Source organism: Panthera leo, chromosome F2, assembly GCF_018350215.1.
Source record: "Panthera leo isolate Ple1 chromosome F2, P.leo_Ple1_pat1.1, whole genome shotgun sequence".
In the NCBI taxonomy this organism is placed as follows: Eukaryota; Metazoa; Chordata; class Mammalia; order Carnivora; family Felidae; genus Panthera; species Panthera leo.
Window position 1 is genome coordinate 68869792 of NC_056695.1, and position 22738 is coordinate 68892529.

Sequence of the window (22738 nt, forward strand, 5' to 3'; positions counted from 1 at the left end):
TCCAGGCGCCCCAACACCTGCACTTTGTTTTTAATGACGAAGGTACAGGTTGCCTTTTATCTTACAATATCTAGATCCGTTACTCATAAGCCTTTTCTAGGTCTGTGGCTACATTCAAGGTAATTGACGCTGAAAGGTAAATGACCTCCACGTTCGTAAGGACAAGGGGGACTAGCCAATGGTTTTTTATAGCAAGACCTTTAATTCCTGGCTATGATATTATTTTGGACTTAGAGGAAAGATCCAGCAGAATTTCGTTACTATCTGCCTTAGGTCAGTGACATCAAAGCAGCCTTTGCAACAGTGATTTGGGTGAATGTAGATTCAATGCCTGCAGAAGGCCCTGGAGAGAGAAGAAATGCAGGGAGCAGGATGGGCAGAGGAGGATTCTAAGCAAGGATGTGGTCTCTGGTCTCGGCAGGATCCAGCCTTCGCCTGATCAAAAAGGGAGCTCTGGAGCATGAAACACACCTGCTTAGTCATTGCCGCTTTGAGGCAGTGTGGAAAGACGAGAGATACCTTCTCACAGCAGTAGGGGAATTTGTGTGGGGACCAAGCAAAGGGAATCTGGAAAGGGAACCAACATCCCAGCTCCACTGTCCTCGAACATTTGAAGGACTGATTGATGAGGGCCACAAGTGTCCATTTGCATTACAATGGAAAGCCGCAGCATCATTAAAAAGATCGAATTGGAACTAAAGAAAACCTGCTACCTTTTAGATGCTTGGACACGCTGAATAAGGAGATTAAGTAGAGGGAGGTGGGAAAGTTGGTCCTAAATGGTTAATTTCCTCTACCACTTGCAAAACCATTCAACTGAAGTGAAGTGAGAATGAGTTTGGTCCATGGCTGACTACCTTCAGAACCTTCTGCTATTCTTTGTGATGAAGCCTTCAAGGAAGGCCCCGTTGCCAGCCTTGAGATTGCTGATTTCAAGGCACTTCTAAGACAAAAATAAAAATTCCATTACTTTCTGCGGGAGATGACTGTCTGCTCCTTTAGAGCTGGGCCGGAGGGAGCATTCAGAATACATTGCTGGGAGTAAATGGAATTTCTCAGCTATTTAAATTGCAATTCACCCCTGAAAACTCCCATTTTATCAAAACTCCTGGTTAATACTATTTTCCATGCTCAAGTATTCTCCCCAGATACACAGGCAGGAGATGCAGGAGCCCGTGGGAGACTGTGCCGGGAACAAAGTTCCTTTAACGGGCCTCAGATACTAACATCCTTACTGCCGTGTAACAAACAAAACTTAGAAAGGCCTGAGCTTTAACATGGCAGACAGGTGTGCAGAAGGACAGCGGGTGTTCTACAGGAATCAGAGGATTTAATCTGCCTCTCATTAGTCGTACGCCCATGAGAAAGTCATATGGTCTCTCTGAGCCTTTAAGTTCCCATCTCTGAAATGTGTTTTGGAACACCTTCTTTGCTATCTCAAAGAACTGTCGTGATGATTACATTAGGTTAATTTATAGGTATGATTTATATACAACAGTGCTACACAAAACCCTACAATTAAGACTATGGTAGGCAAAATTCTAAGACAGCCCCCAAGAATCCCATCCCCTGGTGTATGTACCTTATATTATCCCTCCTCCTTGAGTGTGAGTATGTCCTGTGAATATGATAGGCTAGTCACTCCCATGATTAGACTATGTAGCTTAAGTCTCTATCTTAACAGACAGAGGAGAGGCTTTTCCTGCTGGCTTCAAAGAAAGTAAGTTTCTAGGCCATGTTAGGACCTGAGGGTGGCCTTGAGGAGACGAATGGACTGTCAGCCAGCGAAGAAACAGGGACCTCAGTACCGCAACCAAAACTCAAAATCTACCAACAACCTCAAGGAGGATGAAAGGAGAGCCCAGGCTCAGAAAGAACTCGGTCCAGCCAACACGTTGATTTTAGCCTCATAAGACCCTGAGCGGAAAATCCAGTTGTTCTGTGCCAAAACTTCTGACCTATGAAAACCATGACATAATAAATGGGTGTTGGTTTAGCCTCCAAGTTTGTGCTAATTTGTTACGTAACTATAGAAAGTGGATATACAACTGGTTGTTCTGAAATGGTTGATTGAGGACCTCTGAAACCCGCTTCTCCATAACGGCAATGAGAACCCTAGTGAAAATTGTCAAAATTAACTGTTTCGTAACTGAAAAATCACCAGTGGCTTGCAACAACCCCAGCAGCATTTACTCAAGAAAAATGGCCGAATCTCAACAAGGACAGGGAGTATCGTGGCATTTTAACGGGACTTAAGCCCATCACCCTCTCCCCAGCACTTCAGTAGCATCGAAAGCCAATAGCCTCACAATTACAGTAGCTGTGAAAAATAGCAGATTAGCAGCTACTGAAGAAAGCAAAATGGCTTTGGAGCTTCTAGGAAGTCCCATTCCTAGAAACTGTCGCCATGTGATCTGTCTGGCAGTTCACGGAAAAGCTCCACTTTCAAGAATGCCTTTATCTGATCTAATCAGAGCGTGCTTTCTGAGGAGCCCCACCCACAGAGTATTTGTCAAATATAATCAGTGGCAATTGTTTAATATCACAGCTGCCTGAGGATGTGTTAAACAGTTGGAGCTAACAAGTGGCAAACCAAAAGTATTAAAAAGAAAAGCAAAACTGGGTAATGAGATACCATAGGCATCTTTGAAAAGCTCCAGCATATTCCCGGGAGTCTAGAAGCCCATGTGCATTTTCAGGACTGTTGGGTATGCCCAGGAAAGCCTTGAGAATGTCCTACTCTCACCTCTGGTTATCTTGAGTCTCTGTGTGAGCAAGGAGTTGAGCACAGACTAGAGTTGTAAATTGCCTGCCAGAGCACTGAAAACATAACTCTACACACACACACACACACACACACACACACACACACACACACACACCTTAACAAGGCTGGATATTATTAGTTTGAGTAATTTTATGGAAACCTCTTGTCCAGTCATCAGTTAACCACTAGGCTAAATGAATAGAAACTTCAGTAAGTTACACATGACATAGAATACATATTTTACACAAAGAGTCCAGGAATGTCACTAAATTAGCAAACAGTGGCAACAATAACAAAGCTCAGAGAAGAGAAGGAATCTGAGTTTCAGAACTGACACGCCATATTATTTTAAATGTCCAGTTTTCAGTAACAATAGCAACAAATACAAGACATGAAATGAAATAGGAAAGTATGGCCCATACACAGGAAAAAAAATAGTTTACAGAAACTGTCCCTGAGAAAGCCCAAAATACTGGACTCACTAGGCAAAGACTTAAATCAGTTATCACTGATATATTCCATTCCACTTGGTCATGATGTGTTATCCTTTTTTATATATGCCTGCATTTGGTTTGCTTATGTTTTGTGAAGAATTTTTGCATTTATCTTGATGAGGGATATTAGTCTAAAAGTTTTTGCTATTTGGGAGGCATTTCAAAGTAAAGCAAACCCACAGTTTTCCCCGAGTGTCTATTCTGTCCACGAAGCATAAGCGCATGTTTAATTGCTATGTGACTTTGGACAAGTTATGTGACCTCTCTGAGCCTCAATGTCCTCATCTATAAAATGGGAATAATGTTAATATCTGCTTCATTGGGTTGTTATGAAGATTGAATGAGAAAATATGTATTACGATAGGTTGAACTGTTGTCTCCAAAAAAGATATGCTGAAGTCCTAACCCTCAATATCCCAGAATGGGACTTTATTTGGAAATGGAGACATCGTAGATGTGATTAGTTAAGATGACAGTAAGACGTGAGTAAGGTAGGCTCTTCCCCCAATATGACCAGTGTCCTTATAAAAAGGTAACTAAGTGACGACACAGACACGTGGGGGAGAACGCCATGTCACAACAGAGATGGAGATTGGAGTTATGCTACCGTAAGCCAAGGGATGCCTGTGGCTACCAGAAACTAGGAAAAGGCAAGGAAGAACATCTCTCAGAGACTTTCAAAGGGAGTTTGGTCCTGTCAACATCTTGACTTTGGACCTTCTAGCCTTCAAAACTGTGAAACAATGCATTTCCATTGTTTTAATCCACTGAGTTTGTGGCATTTTGTTATGGAAGCCCTAGGAAACTAACGTACGTGCGACGCTCTGAGAACAATGCCAGGCATAGGATAACTCCATAGTTGTTTGTATTAATTTTAAAACAATTTCATAAGTTAGGTAATTAGTCTATTCTGGCTACCATATCAAAATACCGCAGACTGGGTGGCTTAAACAACAGAAACTTCTTACAGTTCTGAAAGCTGGAAGTCCAAGGTCAGGGTGCCAGTGTGGTCGGGTCTCTGCAAGGACTCTACCTTCTTGCTGTATGCTCACGTGGTGGAGACAGGAAGCAGGGTCTCTGGTGTCTCTTTTTATAAGGACACTCATCTCATCATGACCTCATCTAAACTTAATTGCCTCTTTTTTGTAATGTTTATTTTGAGAGAGAGAGAGAGAGAGCACAGCAGGGAGGGGCAGAGAAAGAGAGAGGGAGAGACAGAGAATCCCAAGCAGGCTCCATGCTGTCAGCACAGAGCCCAACGTGGGGCTTGAACTCACAAACTGTGAGACCATGACCTGAGCAGAAATCAAGAGTCAGACGCTTAATCGACGGAGCCACCTGGGCGCCCCATAAACCTAATTACCTCTTAAATGCCCAACCTCCAGACACCATCACACTGGGGGTTAGGGCTTCAACATATGAATTTTGGGGAGCACAATTCAGTCCATAGCAGTAGGTATTATTAACTCCATGAAAATGGAGTCTCAGTGAAATTAGTACATGAAAAACTATAAAAGGACAATGGTATTAAGAGGAGAATATTCTTGTAGACATGTGAATTCCTCATGGGCATTTTCATACACAGCCATCCATACATATACATCCATGTATATTCCATAGTAACAGTCATGTTATAGGTCCTGAACTCAGAGCCTGAGTTCAATTCCACTTTCTGCCAATCATGAACTTGGGGCCTTGGGGAAGTTACTTAACTGTTCGGAGTCTCAATGTCCGTTACCTGCAAAGGGGAGAATTCCTAATTTCATGGAGTAGTTGTGGGCACTAAATGACAAATACATATAAAGAGTGTCCTAGAGTGCATGGCACAAAGCAGACATCGATTAAGAGTTCGGACATCAAAGATACATATACAAACTTGTTTAATGCCCGTGTGATTGTTAGAACAGATTTGGACGACTTCCATATCCAACAATAAGTCACACAAACTACGGTTCATTCCCATAGATACTATTCAGGCACAAAACAGAATAAGATAGATTTTTTTTAACCTCCTGGGTTCTCTTCCCATCCCTAAGTGTTGTGTGACTTTAGGCAAGTGATTTAACCCCTCTGGGCCTGTTTTCCTATCTAAAATATGAAAATAAAAGCAGGACCTTTTTCACAGAGTTGTCATGAGGGTTACATGGCATATAGTCCATACAAGATGCTTAAAATCTTCCCAGGCACATAGCAAGTATGTGATAAATATTATCCATTATTATATTATAATTCCATTTGTGTGGAAGGAAGGAAGAAGGCTAATTGATTCATTTCTGGGAAAAGATATAAGAATCTGCTATTAGCTGTTGTTTCTGGGGAGTGAGAGTGGGAAGTAAGAGTGGGAAGTGAAAGAGAGAAGGGCTTCAACCTTCCCTTTACCCCTCGGGTGCCATTGGGAAAAACCACCCCCGAATCATTAGCTCTACCCCTTCCCTCTTTCTCACATAATGAAGGCTAGACTGAGTGGTAGGTGAGCACTTTCTTTTACTGCCAGCCAAGGCTGTTGTTCAGTCAGGACACATGAGTACAGTAGCTAAAAGATCTCCGTTCTACTTGGTACATGGCCTCCTTGCCCCCATTATCCAGTAAGGAAGCATTAACTCCTTGCCTGCTGGGGGGGCTCTGAGAGCCTCTGGGATGCTGATTCACCATGACTGGTTTCTTTAGGCGCCTGTAATCCAAGTTAGTAAATATTTTGACTCACTCTTGGTGCTAGGCATTGAGCTCAGGGCTTTGCACCCATTGTATTCGACTCTAAATAAGTCTTCAAGGGACTTATTCTTATTTTCCCAGTGATGAAATACAGATTACTTATTATATAACTGGCCCAATAGCACACCACTAATAAGAGTCTCTCTGGCTCCCAAGGACATGCTCCTCTCATTGTGTCTTTGCTTTCATTGGCTCACATTCTGTCTCTAAAAATATTCCTATGTTCTGCCTCAACGAGTTATTTTTAAAAAGTTAGTTTTACCAGCTTTGTAGTTCTGGCTTGTTCCAACTGGTTCAACAGTTTCCAGAGAAGAGCAGAATTATCATCAACTCTGTGAATAATTAACAAGTTGAGTTTGATCTCTGGACTAAAACTGACCACTGAACTTAATATTTGCCATGAACAAAAAGACAAGGAAAATTTCCCTAAATCAGCACTTTTTCCATGCCTGGAGAAGTAAGGAAGCCAGAGAATCATTCTCACTCTGTTGCCCCTCTAGGAGATGAAGTCCCCTGCTCAAGGTCACAGGTGCTGAACCCAGCCTGGAGGCTGGGACTCTACTCTGTGGGGACTGGACAAGGTTTTGGAAATTAAATAGTCTCAGGCTGAAGTCATTATCAGTTGTGTGACATTGGGCAAAGTTACTCCCTCCTTCCCTCCACTTCCTTCGTCATTTGTAAATGGGGGTGGTAGTATTTATAGGTACTTAAGCTAATATTCTGCAGTGATATTAACATTTTTCAGCAGTCATCAACCAATCAAAGTGGTGCACATAGAACTTCAGCCGAGTGCTGGAGGCCCCAACTCTGCAGGCGTGTACCTGTTAGTTTTGGGGGATGTTGTGGCGGGGGGGGGGGGGGTCCCAGGGCAGAGGCAAGGTAGCCAGGAAAGTGGGAGTGCTGAGGGGGTGAGGGGCAGGTTTTGGGGAAGCAGATATTTATTAACTGCTATGGAAGTGTTTTAAGATTTTAACATTCCTTGGCGAGAATGACATTAAAAACATGTATCCCACTCCCATTTTGCAAATGGAACAAAATGCTGACAACAGATGAATCTGCATCAAGGGTAGATAAGAGTTTCTTTTGCATTATGCTTATCGAAGCAACTTTGAAATTCTGCCCAAATAATAAGTTCAAGTAAAAAAAAAAAAATCATAGCCCTTTGTACAGAGGGCTTTGTCTTCTCTCAGCTCTTGGTCATCTGTCAGTTGGATTGTTCAGTTTCTTGCCTTCATTGACTCAGTTTTCAGAGTACCAGGGGCCACTGAAGAAGGTATAGGTGGAATGTTCCACCTCGCCAACTTTCAGCAGCACCGAGGAAATCTGAAGACAAGCTTTTGTGATTGTGTGACCTGGAAATGCTTGCATTTCCACTCTGATAACTGTGGGCTGAATCTTGTTTGGCCTATTTCACAGGTCAGCCATCTTGGACAAATCATGACTTCATATTAAAATAAGAATCACCGTGGCAACCTCCCAGGTTATACTGGAGATTAAATGAAATACCACTTGTAAGGCTGCAACCATGGGGTCTGGAGTATAGTATGTGCTCAGTGAACATTTTATTTCCTTTTCTCAGAAGCTCAATTTCTACACCTATTCAAGGAGAATGGTAATCGTATCTTAAAGAGAGGGTGCAGAGATCTAATTCAATAACCTGTGAAACATGCTTTAGCAATGCATAACATTACCAACACGTTAAATTAGTGTTTTCATTGCTAGAGGGAGATGATGAAGGTGGCTCAAATGTCCTCTTGTCCCTAGCTACATCTCACAGTTGAATGTCCCATTTTATCCTTATTACTTTCAAGTGTCTTTCAACTCTTTAACCTGATTCTTCCAACATGACTATTGAAGCATTATATATGCCTCATGACACAATTCACATCTCCCTATCATGCCTCGCCCAGGTCTTTAAGCTCCAAATGTGTGGTGAACATGTGCATTTCTGAAGGAAAGGCTAAGGAAGTGACAGGCATTCAAATGAAACGTTTGTCTAAAGTTATCTGTAAAGAGGTGAAACTATGAGGCTCTGGATATTTTTTCCCCTTACGAGTGAATCTTCAATTTCAGGATTTCAACGAGTCAGAAAACATTAGGGTGCAGACAGCTTTGGGGAGCCATGATTCTGCATCATCTTGTGACATGGTATCACAGTGCAGTTAGGAATTGTTTGGTCAAATTTAGTTTCAGATATGTACATACACACACATATATATACACACACAGGCACACACATACATATATGTAGGCATTTAGTTATGACACAGTTCATTTCTTATTGCAGGTCGATAGAGTGTCTGAAAATACTGTTCTAAAGCAAGTTAGAAAGACCTTGGTGTGTTTAGGGAAAAAAATATAGGACTGTGAGGCTGGAATACAGCTGCAAGAAGGAGTGATAAGAAGTGAAGTTGGCAGCTAAGCAGAGGCCGGATTGTGCAGGCCAACAGGTCACGGTAAAGAACTTAGATTTTATTCTAAGCACCACTGGAAGCCACTAAAGGGTGTAAAGCAGCATGTTGCACACTCCGATTAACATTTTTAAAAGCACAGTTTTGGTTTGCTCAAGTTCACATATTAGACTCTGGAATTCGTCAGGCCCACTCAATAACCAAGTGCTTTGGAGAGAATTAGAATGTTTGTAATGGAATAACACTGTAAACCGCTGATTTGAATTCTTGGAGATACCAATGAGATTAGCTCGGGCGGTAAAAAATAAAACTCCCATAGAAACTCAAACAACAATGTACTATTTTTCACCTGTAAGTAAGCGAATATTTTCAAACAGCTTTACTGTAATTGGCACAATCTTTTTTAGAGGGTCACGTGGTCATTCCTATCAAAACTTACATTTTGCATAACCTTTAATCCAGAAATTTCACTTCGATGATTATGTCCTTCAGAAACACTCCCATACAGGGGTGCCTGGGTGGCTCAGTCAGTTAAGCGTCTGACTTTGGCTCAGGTCATGAGCTCATAGCTTGTGGGTTCAAGCCCCACATCAGGCTCTGTGCTGACAGCTCAGAGCCTGAAGCCTGCTTCGGATTCTGTGTCGCTCTCTGCCCCTACCCTGCTCACACTCTGTCTCTCTCTCTCTCTCTCTCTCTCTCAAAAAATAAACATTTAAAAAAATTTCCTTAAAGAAACACTCCCATACATGCCAAGAACATGTATAGCAAAAATGTTTGTATCATTTATAATTAAGAAAAAATGGATATAGTTGAAATGCACATTAAGGAAAAAACGCATAAATAAGAAACAGAAACTTTTTACTATGAAATATTAAAGAGCTATTTAAAAAGAACGTTCTAGAAACTTTATGTACTAATATGAAGAAGGTTTGGATTTATTAACGAGTGAAAAATAGAACTATCACAGTAATATGGGTAGCATGAGCTAATTAAAACAACTGGGCAGCTAAGCATATCTGAATATTCATAGAAAAAATTCTAGAAGGAATACACAACACATGTAATATTGATAACCCCTGGTCACATGTGGAACAAGGTGAAAAAAGGCAATGGAAGATGTCCTTTCTTTTACTTTATAGACTTTGCTATTTGAACTTCTTTTAAGCACACATTATTTTTGAACTGTAAAAAAAAAAGTAATAAAATTATATTAATAAAAAAATATTCATAGGCTTAAAGGGCAGGCAGAGAGAAGCACTAACCCGGGAGGTAATAAAACAGTTACAGCTTTATGAGGATATGATGATGTCAAAGCCTGAGCTTCACCTCCTACGTTGTCAGGTTGGTGAGAAACTAAAGATTCCGATGAAATGATGCACTTGGCTTGTTGGGGTGTGTGTGCATGTGAGCATACATGTATGTGCACATCTATTTATGATTTTCTTCAAACACCTGGAGCCAGAGAGTTTTAACCATTACAAAACTAAATGTCACATCATCTCCGACCATCTTAACTCTGGTTAAGTTTCTTTGGCTCAACTTGCTCCAATCCTAAATTCATCTGTGGGTTTTGGGTGAGTCGTGCACACAGGGCAAAAGGGAAAAGGGGAAAATGGATAATGACAGCAACCAATCCCTGAGCATCAAGCTTCCTCCCAGGACTATTTCCCAGTGATTTCTGTCTACTACCAGGTACTCCATAACCCCGCGTGGTGGGTAACACATCATTCCCCCTTTACAAATGAATACACCCCGGTCTTCCAAGCCAGGCGAGGCCATCTGCCCAAGTGGCACAGAAAGGGATGGTGCTGGGCTGACAACCCAGGCCTGACTCCAGCGCCGGGCAGTGCTTTCCACTCCCTTTCCAATGAGAGCCTCTCAGCTCCCTCGAAACACAGAGAAAGCAGCCTCAACCTCACCTGTGTTGGAACTGCTTGGTTATGCCTAAAGGTAGCTGGAGGATGGGGCTAAAGAGAACAGAACACTTTAAACGCAGTGCAATTATGCTTTCAGAGCTTTCAATAATGTGCTCTGGTTGGCTGAAATCTGTATGCGCGCTACAAAAAAGAAAAGAAGGAATTACTAAGCAATTTATAGTATTTGTTCTCATGTCCCCCCACTCCCCCAACCTCGTACAGAGACAGATGTGTGTTTTGCTCCCAAAATAAAGGGTTGATGAGATGGGAGCAGGATTATGCCAGAACCTTCCTCTGATAAGACTTCCTCCTATCTACTTAACTTTGCCTAGGAAGCTCATTCTGGCCCCCCTTCCCTAATCCCACCACATGGGGTTAGCTGCTAACACCCCCACCCCTTGCCAGTGCTGCTATAACGCCTGGAGCCTGCCCGTTCTCCGTCCTATTTACTATGTGCCTGTCTTGCTCAGCGGAATGCGGGTAGGCACCTGGACACGGGGACCACGTGGTATTCCTCTTTCTAGCCCCAGTGGGTAGCAGGTTGCCTGGTCAGCCTCAATACGTAAAGAATGAATGAACACAATGCTAGCCAGACGCATCATTCGGAATGGCAAAGAAAACAGAAGGGTCCTGCAGAGAAGTGTCCCTTAAGGTTTGATTAAAGAGCTGAAAATAGTCCAATTCTTAGCTTGGGAGAGAAAGAAAGGAAGGAGACATGTCTTGCGAAAAACTATTCCCAGATACTAGAATGGTGGATATACTTTTCAAAACCATAGAATGCACAACACAAAGAGTGAGACCTAATGTAACTATGGTTGCTAATGATGTGTCAATGTTGGCTCATCCAGTGGAACAATGTGCGAAACTGATAGTCATGCTGACCCTGGGGGAGGCTTTGTGGTTGGGAGAGGGGGGATATGGGAACTCTGTGCTTTCCACCCAATTTTGCTGTGAACCTAAAAAATAAATTTTGCTCTAAAAAATAAAGTCTATTAAGTTTTTTTTAAAGTACTAAAAGAGATGTCAGCACAAAGAACTGCCACCGTTTGATGCTTTATGGCTTTATGAACAACCTTGCTCTTACTGAAATATAAAAAGAAATAGACCCCATTAGAATAAAGTAGAATAAATCATGTGTATCCATTGAGATACAAGAGAATTCTCTCTCCATGGGCTTTGATGTATCCACCAACAGTAGAGCCAGATAGCAAAGTGTACCCTAGCGTGCAAAAAAAAAAAAGAAAGAAAAAAAAAATCAGTGTTCAAAGAGCAAAATTAAAAAAAATTAAAAATGGAACAGCAACAAAAAACTTATTCTAGGAAATACTATTTCTAAAGGAGATACAGATTTACTCTTATCATTACCTTTTACTTCATCAATGGCCCAGATTTGGTTTCTAACATTAAATATTGTAACAAAATTTGCCAGTTCATAAAAACATTATATAGTCTCTACTTTTCATAATAAAAGTACTCCCTGAAGTTCAGTCATCCTAGTATTACTTTTTTTACATTTACATAGTAATTTTTTTGCATATTAATTTTTTACATGAATGAGGTTTAGGGCTATAGCCAAGGAATAAGTATTAATTAATTACAATCAATTAAAGCAACTAGCAACCTCTAGAACCATCTCAAAGGATAAGGTTGTACTTGGAATCTTGTCATGGACTGCTGTTGGGAGTCCTAAGTTCAGGGTCCTAGTGTGGTAAAGGGACTTGTTCAAGGTCATATATCATACTTGTAGCCACACCATTTGTGGCAGAGCCAATATGGCCACCACTCCATACCTACATGCTCCATGATGCACTTGATTTACGTTATCTCATGTAAGCCGGTAAACAGACCTCTGGAGTACACCATCCTACTAGCTCCAATTTTTAGGTCAGTCAAACTGGCTTCAAGAAGTTATTCATTTGCCCACTGGCCACATAGCAGACCAGGGGCTGGAGCCATGATATGAAGTCGGCCTGTGTGACCTGACTTTAGCCTTAAGGGGGAAAGGGAGTCACAGAAGCACAGAGAGGGACAGTTTCAGTAGGACTGTCACAATGCTCAGCCACAGGGAGGGTGGAGGTAGTTAGGGGATGGTCAACATTCACCCAGGGCTGGTGATCGTTACTCATTATAAGGATGTAAAATCTCTCTTGGGAGAGCTGCTTCTCCTCTTCCTGACTCTTCTGGCTTCCAGGGTCACACTGCCCTCAGAGTTGCTGCAACAGGATGAAAATCTACCTGCTACTCAGATAACGCAACAAGCCAAATGTCGGAGCAGAAGAACGTTCTATGTATTCTTTTTGGGTAAGGAGGGAGGGGCAGCCAAAAGTGGGGAGTGACCAGATGATCTTCTAGTGGGGGAATCCTAGCCTGGGGCTTTGGAGACCAGCATTCCTGTTCCAGGCCAGAAGCTGTAGCTTATTAGCTACGTGACCACGGACAAATCGCTTCATTTCCCTAAACCTGTTTCCTCAACTATAAAATGGAGATCTGAGCATCTGTCCAGAAAGGCTGTTGTGATGATTCAAACTGGACATTGTGGACAAGGTGACCTCATCAGTGTTAATATTCTCACCATACAATCACTTCTAATTCCTCCTCAGCTCTCCAACACCTTAGTACCTTAAAAGTTCTTTGGAAATATTTGTTGAATTAATGAGTAAACGTAATAAAACGTATTAACAAGTTAAACGGTTCATCTACTAAAAATCAAAGCTCAAGGAAACATTTCAAATGCTATAGCAGTAGTGAGACAACTAAAGTATTAATTAGTTCTCTTTACCTTACCAATTTCTTGTATCTAGCTGAGAAATTCTCCAGAACTAAAGGGAAGATCTCTCTCCCAGAGAGTCACTTCATTCTGAATAAGGTTTTCAACACATACAATATCCTAGATTTTCTCTAGTCAATCATAATAGCTATTGATCTGCGCTTTATGTGCATGTTTCATTTTGTGCTTACAGCCACTTGAAGTAGATACTATTATTTTAGTCCGATTATATTATTATACACACTATATATTTATTTTCCAAGAATGACTGAAATGAATTGACCACCATCGTAAGCCACACTGTACAGAAGATAAACTAAAGCTTCCAAGCAAGTATTTAACTTCTCCCACGAAGCTTAAGATTACGAGCTTCATAGTAAGCAGAGCGCAGAGGAGAGAAACCCAGGTAGTTTGACAGTCAGGCCTTAACCACTATTCAGTTCTTTGTTACCTAGGTCAGACTCTCTACCTCCAGTTTAGCCCAACTACTGAGAATCCTCAGTTATGAGGTTTAAAAAAAAAAAAAATGCACCTATCAAGACAATCAAATCTTGGGGGTTAATTACATTATTGTACAAGTTTCTCCCCAAAAGTAGCAGAGCTCATCTTCTGAGTCATTTATGGCCACACTTCACAAGCAAGGCATCAAAGACTTATCATAGCATCAGGGAAAAGACCGAAATTCACTCTACTTCATAACCTGGCTGGCATTTGAGTTCTGGGAGAGGGAAAGACAGTATCACTCACTTGCTCCCACTTTTCATTCCATCCTAAACCCACTGCTGCCTGACCCTATTCAAACCAGAGCTATGACAGTAACTTTAGATGATAGGAAGGCTTTCTACTCTAGCAAACCCAATCCCCAAATTCATTCACTCACTCAAACTCTGCTTTGTCCTACTGGAGTATGAAGCAAAGCCATTCTGAGAGCACTCAACATTCTTTTGTTCACTCCCCAGACTTCCCCGCCCCCCACCGAATTAATGTAACCTGTGCACACTCTGAAGCCCCTGGCCCTCTCCTGCACCTCTTCCAGAGTTCAGCATAAATGCTTCTTCATGGAAGCCTCCACTGACTCATTGATGGAGAGATCCTCTTTTGTATACCCTGTACATTCCCATTGACTGAAATGAAATTCCTTACTGTGAATTCCTTTTTGGCAAGTAGTTACCTGTCTTACCTGTCAGAATGTAAGTTACATTGAGGACAGAAACCATGGATCTGGCTTATCTTTGTAGGTTAGGCACTGGGAATTTAGAAGCCTCCTGGTTAAGTACTTTGAGAGTATTTTATTAGCTACCTCCTTTTTGCCATCATTTGTACAATTTTGGTCTGAATTCTCCGAAGGGAGTACTTCAACTAAACCTACACCCAGGGGAATGCCAGCTGGTGTAGCCACTCTGGAAAACAGTAGGTTGGTTCCTCAAAAACTAAAAATAGAACTACCCTAGGACCCAGCAATTGCACTACTAGGCATTTATCCAAGGGATACAGGTGTGCTGTTTCGAAGAGACACATGCACCCCCATGTTTATAGCAGCACTATCAACAATAGCCAAAGTATGGAAAGAGCCCAAATGTCCATCGATGGATGAATGGATAAAGAAGATGTGGTATATATATACAATGGAGTATTACTCGGCAACCAAAAAGAATGAAATCTTGCCATTTGTAACTACGTGGATGGAACTGGAGGGTATTATGCTAAGTGAAATTACTCAGAGAAAGACAAAAATCATGACTTCACTCATATGAGGACTTTAAGAGACAAAACAGATGAACATAAGGGAAGGGAAACAAAAATAATACAAAAACAGGGAGGGGGACAAAACAGAAGAGACTCATAAACATGAAGAACAAACTGAGGGTTACTGGAGGGGTTGTGGGAGGGGGGATGGGCTAAATGGGTAAGGGGCCCTAAGGAATCTACTCCTGAAATCATTGTTGCACTAAATGCTAACTAATTTGGATGTAAATTTTAAAATATAAAAAAATAAAATTAAAAAAAAAAACAAAAAACCCTACACCCATCTGCTTTCTTTGAAGACCTACCATCAGCACTTTCCAGGGCTATCTTTGATTAGAATCTGTCCTAAACATAGGTGTGAAATTGATTTGCCCTGAGAAACAAACTCCAGGGCAGGGACTATCTCTCAAGGTGTTGCTTGTAACCTGTGTTCTAGTACCTAGACTAGAGCTCAACATCCTCCAGCCCTTCATAAATAGCTAGTAGTATCTTGTTGTGCTCGCAAATATACCCTAACCACTCTTGGATCTACTCTGCAGATAAAATTGCTACATTCGTTCAATAAGCAGTTTTCCCAGTTAATTCAGTAAAAGGAAATAAAAGCCCTTCTGCACATATTCTGGGCCTGTTCATTTTGGAGGTCCTTTTAAATGCCTCCAAACATGTCATTTTCCTACATTAGGCAGGCTCAGTCCACTTAGAGGAAATGGGAACAGCAGCCTACACCAAGATCACCCAAGTATAAATGCACATTCCGTATTAGGGTCCCCTCCCTTTACTTTGTGCAGTGAGAACCATGATAAATTGAGGACTCCCACTCTGGGGATAAATGGGCTCCCCGCCATGGAGCTTCCTACTCCCTTCTGCATTCACCTTTCTTCCTATTTACATTCTTCATAGGAGCCTGTTGACAAAGCCCAGGCTTTTGAATCTCACAGGTCTGTGGCAATGGTTTCAGGTGCTGGCCACCTCCCACACACCAGTCCCAGATGCCACATCTGCTCCTCTACCAACTGCTGGCACCTGCCTCCTTACTATGCCAACAGGGCCATATGGTCACATTTGCCCATTTTCTGTAATTCAGCTACCCAAGGAGCACACTCCCTTTGTCTGAGACTCTGAAACTACTTAAGATGCAACTGATCTTAATACCAAAATGCCCCAGTGTAGACTCCAACAGGGGAGCGGAGTGATCAGCAATGTTCCCATTGATTCTGAAAATCAATGCGCTCAGAAAATTTATGTTTATGAGACATTTTTCATGAACACTGATAACCTAGAAGCGACGGGTGATGAAATTCTCACACCGCAAACATAGGGCGGGCTTTGTCACTAAATGAATTCATCAAAATGTTTACTGAACAACGTAACGATGAAACACACTAACATTCTCAGAAAAATTGCAGCTTGATTTTGGACCGCATATGGCAGAAAAAGGTATACAAGTGGGAAAAAAATATAAATCCGGTTAACACTAATGGATGGTTTATTGGAAACCCTCAGAGCGCTTTTCAAAAGGACTTGACAGATTTTATTTTAATAAGATAGTGAAGAGGAAGTAGTTCAAAAGAGGTCATCAGTCTTTTATTTAACTAAACACTGCCCTTCATTTTGAAGGAAATGATACAATTTCAAATCGGAACCTCCTTCTCAAGAAGTGGTATGGGAACGTAACATTGATTTAACGTACAATCTTCAACAAAAATACAGTTTACACAATTCACCAGGAAATAAAACACACAGAGAATTTGCCGTATTAGTCAAAGGAATTCCCCATGGGTCACGGGAATTAGAGCTAAGAAGAGAACATGGTGAAAATCTGAATAAACCAGTCAAGTTCATAGCTACCACGATTTGAAAAAAAAATTCACAAATAAAACATAACTTTTCAAACAAAACCGTTCAAGGACCATGATCACAAGAGATTTTATTCTCATTTATATTTTAAAAAATGGTTAGACAATCACATAATATCAAGAGTCTTTGACACAGTGAATTCCATCTTAAGAAAAAAAAAAAATAGAAAACAAGTAGCATTAAATTTTCTTCACTCTCCATAGCATATGTCATATAAAATTAAAGTTTTGCTTCCAAAAATATGTTTCCATGTGGTTGTCGTGTTGTCTAGTGGTGCTCTTAGGGCCAGAAGCACCAAACACACGAGAAGTGTTAACCACCGAAGTGTCATTTTTTTCATAAAAACTAAAAACTTTCTTAAAGGTCTGGTGTAAAGTCTTCTGCTAGGCATTTTAGTGCTATAAAGTCATTTGAAATCACATGTGGAATAAAAGCTACAAAAAGTAGTTCTTTCAATACAAAAAGTCGTGTAGCTGAAGTTGTGGGCTTCTCTGACATACATAAGCAGTCTCAATAAAATATTTGCTCAAATAAGAAAATAGAATTTGTTTCATTACTTTTTTAGTATTCGGTCCGGTCCGCGGCCCTGTTCATCCCTGCCACAGCTTCTCAAGAACGTCAGAATCAATATTTCTTTCTTTCAGAGAACATACATACTTCACAGCGCAAAATAGTTCTGAAGTCTTATTACAAGGGAGAAACAGAAATTATTAAATATATCTTTTTTTTTTTTTTTTAAAGTGCCGGATGTAGCCATAGCCTGGACATGAAGAACTCACTTATCCACAACACTGCCACCTTGAGGAAAGAGCGGAGTTGATGGAGTTCCCCCCCCCCCCCCCCCCCCCCCTTTCTTGGAGCCTTCATTGGTTGGTTGCTCCTTTAAAGCATTAGAACTCTAACAAAACTTCCAGTGAAATCCTTCTTTGTATCTACACACTTCACTTCTCGGGTAGCCAGTAAAGACACATGCGTTACATGGGAAAGCCGTATCCGGAGTAGATAGATTTTCTCGTCCGGTTCATTTTCACAAAAACCTCTTCTCTGGAGGCAGAATGATACAACGGGCGCGGATTTCACAAGTTCTTCCTTCAAGGTGAGACTTCTCACAGAAAGCAGTTCCTCTGGGGCGCCCGGGTGGCTCTTGGTTTCACTTCAGGTCATGATTTCATGGCTTCGAGGGTTCAAGCCCCGTGTCAGGCTCCGCGCTGACAGTGCGGAGCCTGCTTGGGATTCTTTCTCCCTCACTTTCGGCCCCTCCCCACTCGTGCTCGCTCTCTCAAAATAAATAAGTAAAAACTTAAAAACAAACACAAAAGCAGTTCCTTTTTAACAGACTGTCACTGCTGTTACCTCCATGTGACCAATGACATTCACTTTCCAACTGAGGGCAAAGGAGGGACACAGAGATGGGGGAGTGAAAGCTGGCTAGCCAGCCCAAAACTGCTAGAAAGTGCCGTTCTGTTCTTCTCCTTCTGGCTGTCCGCACATTGGTCTTTCGACTACTGCGTTAAGCATAAAAGAAAATCCAGATCTGTTAGGTATGTTAGGCTCTCCTAAAGGTCTCTTACCTGGCTCTGCTTTTCCATGAGCAAAAGAATGTAGACGTGAAACTGTGACATTATTAAGCATGGAAAACTAGATCTACATTTCCACAGGTGACTGGTAGCTCTCCAAAGTTCCAGACTAGGGCTGAGTGTGGTTCATCTTTAGCAAAGTGACAGGACCTGTTTGGTGATCCTTGTGAGAACAGGGAACACAGCTAATGTCCCTGAAATTAAATTATTTCACATTGAGGTGCTACGACGGTCTAGGCTTTTAAAAATTATGGCCTCAGCTTCCAAGTTTGAAAAAAGTATACCAGGACGTCCTTCAAGTCTTGTTGCCATGAGTTAGAAATCCCCGGGGGAGAAGGCCCAAGGACCACAATAGGATGTTCACACAGAATTCCAACCCAACTGTGAGTCATTCACAAAAGGACTTGTTTAGTGTTCATCTATAAGGATTCCCAAGAGAAAGAAAAACTTCACTCAACTTTTGAGACGGCATTAGCAATGCCAATCTGCAGCAGAGAAGAACTGTGAAATCAAGGGCATACACTATCAAAGAGCTCACAGGAATACAAGAGATGGGTTGTAAAAATGCTCTAAAAGTCCCACAGTAAAGCACACAGGATCAGCAGCAGATCCAAACGGTATAGGCCAGCCTGTGGCTGACAGATCTCACAACCCTAACCCGTGCCTTAGGACTGTCACCAGATTTGGTGCTGACTACACCAGGTGGCATTTAATTTGTGATGGCTGTCACCCCTCTGAATTGCAAAAGCGCTCTGAAGGGGTGTTCTCCAAGGATCAAAGACACTGCTGCAACAGAACAAGACTTTGCATCTTGAATTAAATTGCATCAGGTGTGGCTAGCGAAACAAACACCTTATGGTTGAGCCCACTTCAAGCCTAAGATTTTATCCGGGGCAGAATAAAAGCGAAAGTGAGGGGGAGGAACAGTGAGGAGGAAAAAAAAAAAAAAATTACAGGCCCACCACCAAAGCCTTACATTTTAAAAAAGGTTACCTTCACTGTTCAGGAAGGGGGTTAGGGTGATGGGTGGGAGATTAACTAATCCCTGCCAGGGCAACCCCATTTGGCTGCTTCTGTAGTGGATACTTTATGGGGTGGCACCAGCCAAGCCCCTGGGTGACCTGCCGAGGAACACAGCCAAGCAGGTTTAATTAGATCTGAGACACAAAGGGCTATTCCCTCCTTTGATAACAACGAGGCTGCAAGTGCCCACGATAGCAGGTGAGAAACAAAGGCGGCAAAACAGAACCATAATTGAATCCTTCCCCTAGCTGGTCGGTGACAATGATTTACTTGGAACCTGGGAAGTGGTGGCTGGAGCAGGAAGGAGCAGGAGACTCTGCTAGAAGCCAGCGCCAGATGATGAATTACTTGCGGGCGGGGGGTGTGAGGGGGGAGGTAGCAAAGTCTTTGTTTTGTAGCCCAAGTTTACCCAACTATTTATCACCCTTCCCGGGGCGGGGGCTGCCCTGCTGTAGTCTGCTGCTCCTGCACCTGGGCCTGGTCTCCGGCCTTACACCCCAGGAATCCCCAGCTTCCCAGGTACCACACACACCCCTGGGGAGTGGCGGTAGCAGATCTGTGGCTCTCCGAGCTGGCGGGGCACCGCCGCCCAGGCCGCAGTACAGGGCACCCTTCAGGCCTTCAGAGGAGGGGAGGAAGTGGGGCGGGGCGGGGGGGGGGTGGTTAGGCAACGGCCGGCCCTAGTACTCCGAACTTCCCTCCACCCCCAAGGGCGAGTGCTTAAGGGTCGATTTTGGAGCCAGGGCCAGCAGGGATGAAGTGTCAGGCAAGTCCACCTTTTGGCCCACCTCAGAAAGAAAGAGCCAGCGGGCAGGCAGGACGTGCCCCCCCCACCCCCGCCCCGGCCAAAGTGCTCCTACCTGCTCCCTCTTCCTCCTCCGTCCAAGATAAAAGCTCAAGCCACAGCTGGCTGCGCAATTCGCCACCTCTCCTTTTCCCAAAGGGCCCAGGAGCCCAGATGGGGCTCCGAAGGTGCTGGAGGAGGGAGTGAGAGGAGGGAGGGGGTGGCGGCCGCGGCGAACGGCTCCCTCTCAAGGCTCAGCACTCGGCTCGCGCCTCAGTGCACCGCCGCCTCTCGGGCCTCTTCCTCCCGTCCGGGCGCAGGGGGGCGCCCGGGAGGCGGCGTAGTCCGCGCCGCATCGCTGTCGCCCTCGTCCGGCTCGGCCGGATGTAGGTGCATGGCGAGCTCCTGCAGCACCGCCGCGCGCCCGATCTGGTCGTTGCGCCGTTTCTCCATGATCAGGTCCTCCAGGCTCTGGAACTCGAGCGTGTGGCTGCGCTGCGCCGAGAGCTGGATCTGCAGCCGGTAGGGCTGCTTGCCGATGCGCAGCTCGCCGCCAATCTTGAACTCGCGCTTGCCGTAGCGGCACCAGGCGGCGAAGCTCTCGGAGTTGCGCCAGCTCAGCTCGCGCTCCTTGGCGCCCACGTGTGCCAGCGCGTTGCGCACCACGGCGCCCGGGCTTAGTGGCTTGTAGCGGTACAGGTCGTTCACCACGCGGCCGCGCCGGCCCTGGCTCGCGTCGGTCAGGAAGCTGTTGCTCACTTCCAGCCGGTGCAAGTGCACCACTTGGAAGTTGCCCACGTATACAGCCCAGTGCGGGTACTGCGCCTGCGACACGAACTCCACCAGGTCGCCAGGCCTGCACTTGTTGAGCAGGTTCTCGGGCGTGTAGGTGCTCAGCGCCGCGGAGCCCGGCGAGAAGCTCTTCTGGTAGATGCACTCGTCGCGGTAGAACACGGAACACTCCACTTCGTGCAGCCGCGGGTCGTACGGCTGCGGCGGCGGCAGTGGCGGTCCGTCGCCGCCGTCGGGCAAGCCGTCGCCGCCGCCGCCATCCGGCCCCTGGGGCGGCGGCTGCGGCTCCACGTCCTCATCGTCGTTGGAGAAAATGTAGGAGACCCCGATGCGAGGCCCGTCGTCACGGTCCACGCCAGTCGGGTCGGCCGTGGGAACTTCCTTATAACTTAGGTGGGTTAGTTTCTCCACCTGGTTGCCCATCACGCTGCGGATACACGTTCACACAGCCGAGAGGGGAGAAAGCGAAACCACCACTAGGGTCATTGGCACGGGTCCCCGGACAGGGGCTGAGGCCACCTGTTGGAAGAGGAAAGCAAGGAAGCCATGTAGGACCCTCCGTGAAAGGGACGATTTCTTAAGAGAAGGAAGAATGGCTGGGGGCCCAGCAGCTGGAGCCATTTTACGGGGAGGCTCGGTTGCGGCGAGCCTTCCCTCATTTCTCCACCTCTAGGGTCACGGTCACGCGAGGCCGGGCAACTCTAGCTCTACCCCGCCCCCAGCACTTCACCTCGCCCGGGCAAAAGCCCATTGCATCAGCAGCTCCAACAGCTTCCGCCGGCGCCCTACCTGCCGAGCCCAGGCAGGAGGGAGTAAAGACGAGAAACTTTACTCCAATCCCCCTTTTCTTCATCCTCTTTTCACCCCTGGGCCCTAACTTAGCCCCTGAGACGCCCCCCAGGCCTCCATCCTCGGGGAAACCGGCGAGGATCCCGCAGATCGTCCGGGGCAGGTGAACCACCCTACCTGGCTCACCTGCGGCGCTCTCTCCACCCGTCTCGCCCGCCCCTCCCCCGCGCGCCTGCCCTAGGGCTTCGGGTTACCTGCGAAAACTCACCCGCAGAGAGGTGGAGGCCTTGGGGAGTTTACCCCTCCCTCCCCCCCAACCGCACCTTGAGACTTCTAGGGTGAGTTTGCAGGTGTGGGATCCGCAATCCCTCCTCTCCAGGCGCGGGTGGCAGCGAGGCTGGGCAGCGGGAAGCGACGCATGTCTTGCCCCCGCGGGTACGTAGCGCCCCAAGATATGAAGGTGGGGGGCAATACCTGTTTACACCGACCCCCTCCCTCCTGCAGGGACTCCTGTTCCCCCTCAACCTGCTCTCGGGGGCAGATGGGACGCGAGAAGGCGGAGAAGGAAGCAGCCAGGCTGCCCGGCGGCGGCAGCTCCGGCTCGGACCCGGCGAGCAACAAGCGCCGGAGCGGGAGGGACGGGATTGTAGATCCGGCTCCGGGCTCCCCGGGCGGGAGCGCAGCCCCTGGCATTTAAAGAGACAGACGCTTGCTCCCGGAGCCCAGGTCTTTCCCACACGGCGCAGAGCCTCCGGGATCCCCGCCCCCGCCCCGCCCACCCGGGCCGCGAGGCTCCGCCCAGACCACGCCCCCACGTCGGAGCGGGTTTAAATCCAACTGGTAAGTAATCAACCGGCGGGCGGGCGGGCTGGTTGACACTGGTCGCCGCCGTCTGCGCTGGCCACTGGGAACCCTACTTGCCTTCTTAGAGCAAAGGCTTGCAGTGGGGGGTCTTTGCTGCTTGCTCAGTTTGTATTTTTCCCAGCTGATGGCTTTAAGAAGAAATTGGAAGGCATACGCCACCTGCCTTTGCAGAGATGAGAGAGAAAATAAGAGTTTGGTGTTTGTTGTGTTTCTTCTCCTCTTTCCTAGAGTACCTGGAG

At 45.0% G+C, this 22738-nt stretch overlaps 1 protein-coding gene and 1 long non-coding RNA gene across 19 annotated transcripts in view; one reads left to right on the forward strand and one right to left on the reverse strand.

Annotated features, from left to right (window-relative positions):
* Positions 1–17508, forward strand: part of LOC122211295 — a 32440-nt gene extending 14932 nt beyond the window's left edge. For 2 of the 5 annotated variants that reach the window (XR_006198609.1, XR_006198611.1), the window contains exon 3: positions 274–974. This is a non-coding gene — a long non-coding RNA (uncharacterized LOC122211295). Of the gene's footprint in view, positions 1–273; positions 975–1684; positions 3560–17411 lie in introns of those variants that run through there. The other 3 variants (XR_006198613.1, XR_006198612.1, XR_006198610.1) reach the window with 3 other exon arrangements.
* Positions 1–22339, reverse strand: part of LRATD2 (LRAT domain containing 2) — a 140547-nt gene extending 118208 nt beyond the window's left edge. For 10 of the 14 annotated variants that reach the window (XR_006198600.1, XR_006198597.1, XR_006198601.1 and 7 more), the window contains exons 1-2: positions 21959–22339; positions 20131–21365 (exon numbers count right to left, since the gene is read on the reverse strand). Coding sequence is in view for 1 of the 14 variants with exons in the window: in XM_042924425.1 (XP_042780359.1) it covers positions 20328–21269 (942 nt within the window). In the remaining 13 variants the exon portion in view is untranslated. The other 4 variants (XR_006198604.1, XR_006198605.1, XM_042924425.1 and 1 more) reach the window with 4 other exon arrangements.
* Positions 22340–22738: the final 399 nt, after the last annotated feature.